At 48.9% G+C, this 12,934-nt stretch overlaps 1 protein-coding gene across 2 annotated transcripts in view; it reads right to left on the bottom strand.

The window, feature by feature from the left end:
* TENM2 (teneurin transmembrane protein 2) overlaps positions 1 to 12,934 on the bottom strand; it is an 831,811-nt gene that overhangs the window by 143,694 nt on the left and 675,183 nt on the right. For both annotated transcript variants that reach the window (XM_054568075.1, XM_054568074.1), the window contains exon 8: positions 3,290 to 3,485. In XM_054568075.1, coding sequence (XP_054424050.1) covers positions 3,290 to 3,485 — 196 coding nt within the window. The remainder of the gene's footprint in view (positions 1 to 3,289; positions 3,486 to 12,934) is intronic.

Raw genomic sequence — 12,934 nt, forward strand, 5'->3', positions numbered from 1 at the left:
CATAATTGCCTTTTTACGTGCCCAAGCTCCCTGAGGCAGATACCAGATCAGAATTGCTCACTCAGGTATTCTCCTTGCTTGGTACACAGTGGGTCCTCGGTAAACAGCTATTGAAATGGGCATGTGTGTGCACGTATATGCATGTATACATAGAAGGTAGAAGAATCCAAAATAAACGAAAATGGTAATAAAGAGGATTTTTCATTTAATTTTCCCAAGGTCTTCTATTTGAAGCATTTCTAGTTTTCGAGGGAAAAAATAATTATGGGGTGTGGCTCACATATAAAAGGAGCTCACCCTCTTCAGTCCCCTTTTTCCAATACCGAGTTAGATACCGTCGAGATCTGTCAGTTCTCCTTTTTGTCGACCTGGTGCAAGTGTTCTGAGGAAGCAGCGGCAGGCAATGGGAGGAAGCCCAGGACGTGAGATTTTTGCACACGTGGAGGTTGGCCTCCCCTAAATCCACACTGCGCCTCCAGGGCGATTCTCTGTTGTCCCCTGAGATGAGACTCATTTCTGAAAGCAGGCTGCTTCTCTCCAAAACACATCCCAGGACTTCCCTGAGTCAAAGGTATATTTAGTGTGATCGCTGGTTGATACCCATCTAACATTTTTCCTTCTGTTTTCTATCACAGAGGCTTTTGGCGCTCGCTGGAGAACACTCTCATAATAGATACGTGCGGGAGAACCTCTGAACCACATAAAACACTGTTCTTTTCCCTGTTTTTTGGGCCAATCACTATCATTGCTCTATCAAGATGTCTACCCAACTATTAGGCCGATTACCTTTGACTTTCTCTCTGAGCTACAGTCCAGACGGGAGGATTCCTTTGGGGAGAATTGCTCTTCCAGCCCGGACAGGCAGGTGGATACGGGCAGTGGGCTGGGGCAAGGGCATCTCAATACTGCAACGTTGGGTCTCTGTGGATAAGGGAGTTGGGGACAGGGGCCATCATTATTTAATCTGGCCCCCAGGAAACTTTCTCTTCAGGGGGAAAGGGATTTGTTTGGCTGGAGTTCAAAGCCAGCCAGTGGTTAAGAGCCCAGGCCCTGCAGAGTTTGAATCTTGACTCCACCGCTTGCGTAAGACCTCCAGTGAGCTGGTTAACTTCTCTTGATCTTGGCTTCGTCAACTGGAAAACAGAATATTGGCAGGACTTGGTGTATGGCTACCTCACAGGCCGATGGAGCTGGTCCCCGCAGAGGGCCCCATCCAGGCCTGGTGTGCAGTTGGTGCTCTGCAAGTGTGTAGCTGCTGTTGTTTCTGTTATTAACCGTGCCACTGAGTCCTTGTAGACGCCAACCAGCCAGCTGCGGTGTATGGTCTGTGCTGTTACGTGTGAGTTCAGACACAAGGTGACAAAAAGGATATCATTTCTTACCATGTTCTTAAGCTAAAGATTGCTTTTTTTTAAAAAAAACCCTTAGCATCTCAAACTAGTTTGGCATGTTGTCAGGGTTTTCCTTTTTGAGCTGGTTTTCTTTCTTTCTTTTTCTTTTTTTTCTCTTTTTTTGCATTTCCCCCCATGGCTACCAAACCTGACCCTGGAAATCTTTGCTGACTGTGGACGACTTTCCCAGTGACTTGGGTTATACAAAGTTTATGACGTTACTCTAGGGTATGGGGTGGCATAGTTTTTCTTCAAAGGGATAGATAATAAATATTTGGGCTTGTGGGGTAAACTGGCTCCATTGCAACTCTCATAGAAAGTATATAAACAGATGAGCTCCAATAAAATTTTATTTATAAAAACAGGCAGTGGGCCAGATTCACCCTGGGGGCTCTGGCGTGCCAACCTTGCTTCGGAGCATTTGGCTGCCCTGGCAGGGCCAGTCTGTCCTCGGCAGAGGGAATAAGAATGGATTTCCATCCTAGCTGGTTTCGCGTCACTCTGAGGCTGTGGCCCCTGATGAAGAAGCCACCTGATTTTCAGATTGGCTTATACAGATCTTACAAAAATGAGGGATGCCCTCAGAAAAATCATGAGGCCAACAGAGAAGTTCTTCAAATGCAGTCAATAGAAACACAGCTGCATAAGACATACTACCACTCATCAGCTCTCATTTAGGGACAACCAGCTCCACCCTAGGCATGTTCCGTACGTGACGTCACATCATCTGCCCTTCAGGGACTCGCTCCCTAGCTTTCCACAGGTGAACCTGAGGCTGAGGAGGCAAGGAGCTTTTCTAGGGAGGATGTGGGAAAGACAAGCTGGGGCTTCATCCTGGATTGACCAGGCCTTTCCTCATGAAACCACCTCATCTAGGCTTCTCCAGCGACTCTTGAGATTCACAAGCAGACACTGTTGGGACGACATGATGCTGTAGAAAGGCAACGGGCAAAGGCCAGAAGCCCACGCCGTTTTCACCATTTTTACACCCCGAGACCTTGAGGGACTCAGTTGTCTGAACTTCAGTTTATTCCTCTGTGAAAGGGGTCTGCAATCTGTTCTGATTCAGCAACGTTCTACCCGGGACCAGTTCTTACCATTAGTAAGAAGATGAAAACCCAATGACACAATAAATTTCATGAAAACATCTATCGTTTATTTCATTGTTAAAATTCTTAGGGTTTGCTTTAGAAAACTTCAAGAAATCTTCTCTAACTAATGGCCCTCTTAGGGGTTTGTATGTAAGAAGAAAATTTGGATAAAAATCTTAGCTTTTTCTTTGATCGCTAATAAAAACCCCCAAAGTGACAACTGCTTAATTAAAGCATTTTGATATTTACCTACTTGGGAATAAAGTTATGAGTTTTTTTCTTATGTCTATATCTTTTTTTATGATTTATTTAAAGCTTTTTAAAAGCTTTTTATTTTGAGCTTTCCTTGATTTTTAAGAGAAATTGAGCTGATGTGAATAGTCAATATTCATAATTTCTACTACATGTTTTGAGATTTATATGTTTTATCTTATTTAATCCTCACAAAAGCCCTGTGAAGGGGGCTCTAGTTAGTTCTGTTTTGGCCTGAGGAAACTGAGGCTTCCGAAGTCCAGTGATTGGCCTGCGTCGTGTGGCTGGGACCTGGGCCAGGCGGTCCGACCCAAGGTCTTCACCACACCTGAATCCTTGGGACTCACGGTGAATTTCACAATTTAAGCAGTATTCATATTTTAATCAGGGCTCATTCTACGTGGGCGGCACTATGTGAGGCCTGAATCACAGATTCTGCTTTCGTCTTCCACATAGTAGGAACCACTTGGGAAGAAAATATGCCTTCTAGAGAGATGCCCAGAATGTTTCCCTCCTTCCGTTGGTGGCTTATCACCTCAGAGACCCCTTACCTACCTAAGACGACAGTGTTGAAGGAAACCATCTCTTTGTCTTTGCCATCATTGTAGAAGGCCAGGTGCCACAGGCCTGCATCCAGGTACTGTACAAACACGGCCTCGTTTTGCACCAAGGTCTGTATGCTCCGGCGTTCCCTGGGCGACTCGACCACACTCCACTTCTCTTTCCCGTCCAGGCGCTCCATGAAGTCATACTAGAAAAGGAAGAGAGCGACGTGTGTGAAGCTTGGTGCGGGCCTGGTCCCACGACCTGCCCCTTCCCCTCCAACCCCATTCGTTACCTGAGGAATGCTTCTCAGGGCATTTTACTATGAGGTCATCCCGTAAAACGAGAGTCACAAATGTCATATTAATAATAATAACAGTTGCCATTTATTAGGCTTATAATTACTACTAATAGTTTCACTAATAGAGGTCACAATTTCTTTTTCACAGTTACGCAATCCAAAAAGCTTTAAAACCCAAGGTTTTGATTTCTTCTTCATTGCCATCTTCTTCCTCCACCCCTCCCCACCCTCCACCTCTTTCTCCATCTGCAAAACTCTGAAAATAATAGTTCCGAAATTATAGACTAGGATAATTCTTAGAACAGTGCCCGGCACAGAACAAATACAAAATACATGTTGGATTGTATCATCATCATCATTATCATCATCTCATTCGATTCTTGCATACACCCTATAAGATAGATGTTATTTGTATTTTCTTTTACGGACAATAAAACTGAGGTTCAGAGAAGTCATGCAACTTATTAAAAGACCCACGGCAGCTAGGCAGCCAAGCAAGAATTTGGACCTAGATCTGTTCAGGTGCAGTGTCCATGCACTCAGAGTGCCTGGCTTCAGCAACACGAGCAATTAAACACCGAACTCTCGGTGGGAGCCAGGTTCAGAACTGGAAGTCATCACCGAGGGATGGAGGGGTCAGCAAAGGCCCCTGGGATGGGGGGATGGGGAGGGCAAGTATGACTCAAGCGAGTCCTGTTGCAGAAAACAGTGAAACCCTGTGGTGGGTAAATGGGAGCCATGGAAGACCCTTGAGCAGTGACTGATAAAATAAAAGGAATGTTTTGAGGCATTCGTTTGTAGTCAGGGTATGAGATGTTCTAGAGGGAGAATGAAACGAAGCAGGAAGACAAGTTAGGAAGGAATCGCAGGAGCCCAAGCGTGAGGTGACATGGGTCTTGATTAGGACAGTGAATGGTAGGAGGGGACAACTTTGGAGGCACATTTCTAAGGAAGAGAGGACAGCGCTTGGCCATGGGCTGGACGGACAGGATGAAGAAAAAGGCAAAGAGAACACCAGTGTTTCTTTGCTGTTGACAAGAAAATCGATAAGATCCAGGGAGAAATGGACTAATCTTGTGAACTCTTTCAAAATCACTGCAACAGAAAAGTCATTTGCACTGTGACTTTCAGCAGACATTCAAAGTGTAGATCTTCAGCAGATAAAAACCACAGCAGATGGAGCCGTGGGATTAAGCTCCATCTCACCACTTCCCCTCCATAAAAGGGGTTTTGTGGGTTACAGACATCAACTCTAACCCCTTTCACAAACTTCACAGAATGAAACTCCAGGAATCTGCTAATGTGACTTCCCCATCATCAGAACGGCCAGTTTTTCCCATCTGCAATGTGATAATTGAAAATAAAAGAGCCTATAATCTTAAGCACAGAGGCGTTGCCATCAGACAGACCTGGGTTTGAATTCTGACCCTGCCAGCTGCTTCTGTTTGAAGTTGGGCAGGTCTACGACTCCTACCTTCTCCCTGGTTTGCTCACGAGGGAGCGTAACACCTTTCTGGGCTGCTATAAGGATGACATGAGATAATGCTTAGGGCAGTACCCAGAAGATAATAACCATTTAATTAAGAACCTCATGATGATGAGTCACTTCCTTGCAAATCATAATAATCGTAGAAGAGAAGCTCATGACTTTAGTTTTTACATCGGGGGGTGGGGGCGGCTGGAGACAGTCTCTGCTTAGAAAGTGGCACTTTCCCCCATTTATCAGGAAACGAGTGTTTATATTTTGCTTCCCTCCAGCCCATATCCCATGGGTCACAGCTGTCTTTATGGGACAAAATAAATGATTTGAAGTGATATGACAAAGTGATGCTGCTTTCGGAGGCCTTTGTAACCAAAACATTTGTTCCTTAGCAACCTCGTAAATGTCCAATGACCAAGACCATGTCTACAAATTGCTGTCAGTCAGAGAAATGAGTGTAGCTTCCTTGGTGCCAAGGTGAGAAGAATATACTTCATTTGGGGCCCTGGATATCACCCCCATGAGGAAAAGTCCAGGGAAGGTGATTACTCGTGTGGGTCATTGCTCACTATTAATTTGGGCATCAGTCATCTCTGGCTGGACTGGCCAACCGGCCAAGGGGCACAGAGATGGTTCAGGGCTCATGGCGGTGCTCTCTGTCCAACCAATCCAATTACTCTGGGAAGAGGCATTTGTCAGAGGACAGAGAGGACATTTATTTTGGCTGGCACCTTAGAGTCCTGCCACAGAATCATGGAGGGCGGTTCTCACTGAAGGAAGAGCCCGTGAGCTGGGGGCTCTCACACGCAGCTCCGGGGCACGTGGGTTGATGATACAGTGCTGGATGCGTCTCCAGCTGTGTCCTTGTGCAGTGCTTAATTTTTTCCGAAGCACTTATCACCCTCTGAAATGATGTCATTTGTTTTTATGTCAATTGTCGTCTACTCAGAAGCACGTGACTTCCAGGCGGACGGGGGCCGTGTCTGTGTGGTGCCGTGGTGAGGAGCGGGGGCTTCGGAGCCAGGCTGCCCGGGTTGGAGTCCAAGCTCTGCCAATTACTCCTGGGACACCTGGACGGGCCCCTTAAATTCTTTGCGCTTCAGTCTCCTTACTTTTAAAGTGGGGATAATCATAGCGTCTGCATGAAACCGCTGCTGTAAGGATTAAAGGAGTCGAATCACATAAAGGGTTCACACCACTAAGTACTTTGTAAATGGTAAATCAACGTGCCTTGAGGGTTCCTGCCATCATGCTCCTATTTCACTGCGGTATCTAATTGATCTCGAGCAGAGTCTGATCCATAAATATTTGTTAAATATCAATCAAATACAATACTGAATTTGTAAATGAATCCCACAGAAAAGAAACAGAGTTGGAATGTATTCAAGGTTCTGTCTCTCATAATAATGACTTGTTTTCTAATTTTCTCCTGTATCATGGGCTTTCTTGAATGGGAGAGAAAGGGTGGAGTCACAGTCAGCAAGCCGGGATCACGCACCACCCAGTGCAGAACATGCCTATGGCGGGAGAGCGTGGCCCAAGGTATTTGTTCACTCACAAATGTCATCAAGAGTTGAGAGATGACTTGATAAGGCCATTAGGACATCGCTTTCCCAGTTCTCAGGGGGATGATGGACAATGCAGTCTTTCTTCCCTTGGACTCTCTTGGCTTTTTCCCTTGCCTTCCTTCCCTTCCTCCTTTGACACTGTTCCTTAGCAACCACTGTGGTAGTGATGGCTGGTCATTGTCCATACCAGGTCTCGCCTCTTTCCAGCCTCCTTGCCGCCAGAAGGGAGCATGAGATGGTGCTCAGCTTAATGGAACACAAGCTGGGGGATGCACTGCATTTGTAGACTGTGCCATTAGCATCCTGCGCAAACTCCCGTGGGATACTCTTACAGCCCAAGATGTTGGGGCCCCAAGACAGGAGTGGCCTGGACCCTAGAATGAACAGTTTGAGGAGAGCCTGAAACTGCAACATGAGCAAGCAATGAACACTTACTAAATGAAGCCACGGAAATGTTGAGGCTTATCTGGTATTTCAGCATAGCCTTCCCAGATACCGACCTCATGCTGTTCTTCTTTCCCAGTTCACTCCCCAAGATTGTAGTACGTTCCAGCATCTTGCCCATGTCTTACAAGGTGGAAGAGAATCCCCCGGGAAAGAAGGGCAGTGTTTTCCATTGGTCAAGTTTCAACCTATCACATGTGGGGCGTCTATTTAGCCCAGTTTGCTCAGGAGTGTCCTGCTTACTATACCTCTTGTCTTTCCTTTTAGTCAGGAAGTGCTCTAGTTTGGAATCTATAGTTACTCTACTCATAGGTTAACCTGTACCAAGCAGCACCACGGAGCATCATTCACGATGCTGTAGCTTGGGGAAGGGCGAGGGGCGCAAGCCCAGTGAGAAGCTGGTCTGCATGGAGGCCATCTGGTCCAGGAGGGCCTCAGCTCACGAGGACTCCTCGATGGCAGCCTGGCCCGCTTGCTCGGCAGTCTGGCTGACACTCAGAGGAGGCTATTTTCCAAAAGCTCAGGCCCTGGCCAGAGTTTCTTCTTTATGCCCCAGCACTAGGGATTGACAGCTCAGGCTTAGTACCGGGGACATCTGTCTCTTCTGTTCCAGAAGCCCATCATGCTCAATCCTGGATAGGGGATGCTCGGGGGACCGTGCTGTGCTTGGTTGACTAAGAAGGTTGCTCCACAGCACATTGTAATAGATGTGCAGAAGCCCTGGAAGAGATTAGGAGGCACGTGATCAAATCCCAGCAGGGGGATGTATGTGTGCAGGGGCTGGCTGCGGGAGGGTGTCTGTCTCCCGAGGCGGCTTGTCTCTCTTGACTTGGCAACAGAGCCACCCAGAGGGTGATTGCACAGTAACCCAAAATAAACACCCCCCTTCCCCACAAAATTTTCTCTTTTTCCTTGGCCTTTGAAAAAGAACCCATGTTGGCGTGCAATGTGAGGGCTGTGCCTCTGAGTCATCAGTCATACCCAAAAGTGGCATGAAAATGCAACTTTTATGAGCACTCGAGAGACAGAGATATAAACCACAGCAAATATTTGACTGATCCAATTATAAATCTGCCCCACTTCTTGGCAGAGACTGAGGAGAGATGGTAATGAAGATGACTTCGTGGGTTTCCAGAGGAGCTGGAGGAGAGAGCAGAGAAGCCTGGGCTGTTGAGCAGGGCCTGTCACCTTCCCAGACGGAAAAGTGCCCACAGGCAGGGAGTGTGCAGCAGAGATGCTTCTGGAAGCGATTCTGATACACACCTGCCAAAGAGGGCAAGGTTAAAGACAAACTCATTGCCCTTCAGGAAGATGTTATTCCTGGATTCAGGACCCTGGGAGAGGGGGAAAAAATAACTTTACTGCTCTTTGGAGCACCTGCTGGTTAAGGGTCGATGTGGACAAGAAAAGCGATAAATGCTGATGTTTCCTACAGATGTCAGATATGGGTTCTACCTTGGAGGGCAGCGCATGCACAGCTGTTGGAGGTTTGCAGGAAAGCAGTGCGTGTGAGCCAGAGATGCTTGAAGCCACATAGCCACGGTGTAGCATCCGTTGACATCGGGCAGCGGGGGGTCTCTTACGGGGGGGGACCTGTGCATCTCTTTCTGCCTCCAGCCAGGCCCATGGCAAAGCGCGCCCAACTGATTCCTCATCAAAGCTCAGCGCAAATTGTTGCTTCTCCTTCAAAGAGGCTTGAGTGTTAAGGGAAGTGTGTAAGGATGACAGAGGCAGGGACGTGGTGCGGGGGTCGGTGGCTTCTATTAGCCAGGCCCCGCCTGTCTTTTTCTGGATTCCGAACTCGGTTCTACCTACGGGGCCACTTAACTGGATGCCGACAGGTGTAGCTGTAGGCGCTGCGGGGGCCACTGGTCTCCGGGCCGTGAGGACGAGCCCCTAAGCTTCCCAACGGGAAAAAGTACCTGTATTTGTATTTCGTCACAACTCACTCTGTCAGGCTTCACAGATAAGGATCAAGCAGACGGAAGACAGAGATGGAGGACCCAAACACGGTTCCTTGAAATAAGGAGCAAAGGAGAAGACATCTACACGGTGGGATTCCCGATGATTTGGTCACATGTCCTCTTGTAGCAGTGGAAGAGGTAATCACCAAAAATAAGAAACCGTTATTTATTTATTTTTTCGGGGCACTTGCTATGTGCCAGGCATAACGGCAAGTGCTGACATGTGTTATCTCACGTCCTCCTCCCGGGAACGCTGTTCTTACCCCATTTCTCTGGAGAGAGCAGGGGTGGTTAGAGATGTTAGTTACCATAGCCGGAGCCATTGACCACGGTAGGCGGTCAAGTGAGGACTTGAACTTGGATTTGCATGCGTCTTAACAACTGTGCGAGGCTTCCTCAAGTTTTCCAAGAACCTGTCTGTAGCCGCCGGTGTATCGGGCGGCTAGCCTGCTTCGTACGTGTCCTCAGATGCCTCTGAGCGGAGGAGGGGGAGAAAAGAAGGGCTCAGAAGTGCCAGTGTCAGACTTGAGCAGAGGCAAGTGGGGCACCAGGGGACAGGGAGACATCCCAGTGAAGGAGACAAAAAAGGTGCTAGAAAAGGTCTGGATGGCTTTGCTGGGTGTTGGCCATGCCTGGTCTGAAAGCTGCCTTTCTCAATCTCCAAATTCCTCTTTGAGTTTCAGTCACACTGCTCTTCCCTCTCTTCCTGGAACGTGCAAAGCCCACCCCAGCCCCGGGGCCTTTGCACAAGCTATTCCCCTGCCTGGCCCATTCTTCCTCCTGCTCCTCTTACAGCTGCCCACTTCTTGTCAACCCTGACCTGCCTAAACATCACGGCCTCAGAAAAGACACCCCTGACCACCCATTCTAAAACGCCTCTATCACGTCTGTTTTCCATCCTCAGGAAAAACTCATCACTCTCTGAAAAAAAACAAAAACAAAAAACAACTCCTACATGTCTCCTAATTTATAGTCCACATCCCTCCTCTTGGATACAGACTTCTTATGAGTGGGAGGCTTGTCTGTTTTACTCAACCCGGTATCCACACTGTCTACAGCGGTTCCTGGCACAGAGTGGGCACTCAGTCAACAGTGCGACTAAATGAATGAAAAACATTTAGGCCCAAAGGAGGTAACACCTGGAGAGAAGCCTCTGCCAGCACAGAGGAGTTTTGGTGACACAACTACTGAGAGGACATAACCTGTTTAGGAAACATGTTTAGGAGATTTTAGTAAGTGCTGTGTGTGCGGTTTTCCTGTGTTTTTATTGGCTAACTGCTCCGATGACACAAGGAGGTTAACAGTAACAGCAGGGCGCTGTCTCAAGCGGTCCGCACGTCCTAGCTTCTTTAATGCTTGCCACAGCCCTGCTGCATACGAATCATCACCCCCGCTTTGCACACGAGGAGACTGAGGCAGGAAGAGGTTATGCAACTTGCGCAAGCATTGGTAAGTGGCGGAGCTGGCCCCAGCAGCCAGCGCCAGAGAGCACGGCCTGAGTCCACTGTATCACAGGCTACTCAACACGCTGAAGGCACAGGCAGGCCCGCGCGCGGTTGGCCGGCCTTGCTCATCGGCGGGGAGATCCAGGCTGTGTTCTCCTGTCCCTGGGAAGGAGAAAGCACCCTATGGGTCCAGGGTGGGAGGGCCTTTGATGACAAAATGGGGTTCCTGGTTTAGCTGGCAGAGGTTCTAGCAGGAGAAGGGGGACTCTAAACAGAACCAATTTGTTTCAATTTTTGGATCCCATTTCTTTGGTCAGAAGGTCTCTTTCTTCTTGTGAGGCTGTGCCAGGGATACAAAGACTGGGTGGGGCGCCTGCGATTCAGGGGGTGCCCTGCCCGGGTGTAAGGAGATGGATCAATTTCACTAATCTCACTGGGGAAAAAGCAGACCTTCAGCAAAATTCTCACTTAGATGACAAAGAAAGAAACCAAGGAACTTGGGTGTGGGTGGGACTTGCCTCGAGGAGACAAAGGAAGTATTTGCTTTGTTACTGGAAACAGAAGGGAGCCAGAGAAAAATAAAGAGGGGAGGGCAGGGGACAGCAGGATGTTGGGGAACACGCAGGCCACGTAGTGACCCCCTCTGGGACTCTCTCCCCACACTCCCAAACACAGAGAAGGGGGAAGAAAAGAAAACACTAAGGGCAATTGTGAAGATGCTCAATGTGGCCCGATTGCTCACGGAAACCAGCAAAGACAGGAAGCACCGTCCCTGGGCGTCATGGGGCGGGGCAGGGGGAGGGCATGGGGAATAAGCTGCAGGAACACGGAAGTCACGGGTGGGATTGCAGACACAAGCCCGGCCTTGGCGGGGCAGGGACCCCGGCTACCGTCTGGCTTCCCCTGGGAGGCTTACCAGTCTCTAGACTGGGGCTCACAGAACAGAAAGATACCTGAAGCGCAGCTTGCAAGCCCGTGTCTTGCCCCGTACGGAGCAGGAATGTAAAACTATTGGGCCATTCAACACATATGGAGCACCTGCTATGTGCCTGGCGCTGCTCTGAGCACTGGGGACGCAGCAGTAAATCAAATGACAAGGCTCCTGTCCTCCCGGGGTTGACATCACCCTGGAGAAGTAGAAAGTCAGGGAGTGATGTGGGCTACGAATAAAATGGAAAGCTAACCTGAGACGACCCCCGTGGCCATCGATAAGGGACTGGATAAAGACACTGTTGTCCAGGAGACAAGTGGAAACCTCTGCCATGAAGGGAATGAGATCAACACACACGATTCCATCGTGAATCTCACCGGTACTGTGCAGGATCAAAGAGGCTGGACACGGGAGGGCACAGGGTCCCCTGTCCATGGAACCCTGGGCAGGACCCCTGTATTCTGGTGGCAGAGAGCAGATTGGGGGTTGCCTGGGGTGGGGGGAGGCTGGCGTGGGGCACAGTGGAGCTTTTGGGAGTGGCAGTACTCTATATCATGACGTGGGGTGCTTGCTCTCACGGGTAGTTTCCCAATTTTAGGAATTGAACTGTATGCTTCAAGTGTGTGCGTTGGGCGGTTTGTAAATTACATCTAAATTAAATTAAGTTTAAGACAAATGAAGTAGAGTACAGAGATGAAGTGTAAAGGAATATCTAGTTCTAGATTTCTTGGTCAGGAGAGGGCTCACCACGGGCCTGGTGTTTGGATAGAAGTCTGACAGAGTAAGGGAACCATGTAAATATCTGGGGAAGGAACACTCTGGAAGGAGGAAACAGCCAGTGCAAAAGCTCCGGGACAGAATGAGCTTGGCATGACTGGGGGCCCAATGTGGTAGCATCCAGGGAGTTGGGGGGAGACCGGCTGGTGGGTCAGCCTCCAGAGGGACCCCGCAGGCCACTGTGACTGCAGGTCCAGCAGTTGTGTACTGCGCACCAACTGTGGACACGCACGGCGGAGAGCCCTGGAGACGCAGCCAGGAACCCAACCATCTTCACTCTCATGGAGCTGACCTTCCAGAACAACCTCAGATTCCCCTGGAGTGGGATGGGAGGCCGGGGAGGGCTTGCGGGGCCAAATGCTCCCAGAAAGGGTTATGAAAGGTGAGACCAGAGCCTGTTCTGCAATGAAGGGGGCCGTGTGCCTGGTCTATTCACTGAGCCTGGGTCCTGGGAGGGCCCCGTGGGCTTGGCAGTGGCTTTGCTGGTTTGCTGATTGAAAATCAGCAGATTACAGATTCTGCCAAGTCTCCCCGCCACAGCCACCCCAATGTATCAAGGCTAAAATTGTGGTTTTAAAATTTCAAAGGAGTATGTTTTGAATGCCTCTGGTATGGGGTTGGGGGAGGAGTGATGTAGGGGGAATGGAAAAGGAATAAAAAAGGATGAAAGGATCCTTCGTGGAGGATAAGCTGGCACCGTCATCTTGACTGTGGGGTGCGTCCCAGTACCCTTCCTTCTCAGAGCGG

The sequence above is a fragment of the Pteronotus mesoamericanus genome, unplaced genomic scaffold (assembly GCF_021234165.1).
Source record: "Pteronotus mesoamericanus isolate MK-2021 breed Mesoamerican mustached bat unplaced genomic scaffold, CSHL_Meso_final contig_2, whole genome shotgun sequence".
Lineage (NCBI taxonomy): Eukaryota > Metazoa > Chordata > Mammalia > Chiroptera > Mormoopidae > Pteronotus > Pteronotus mesoamericanus.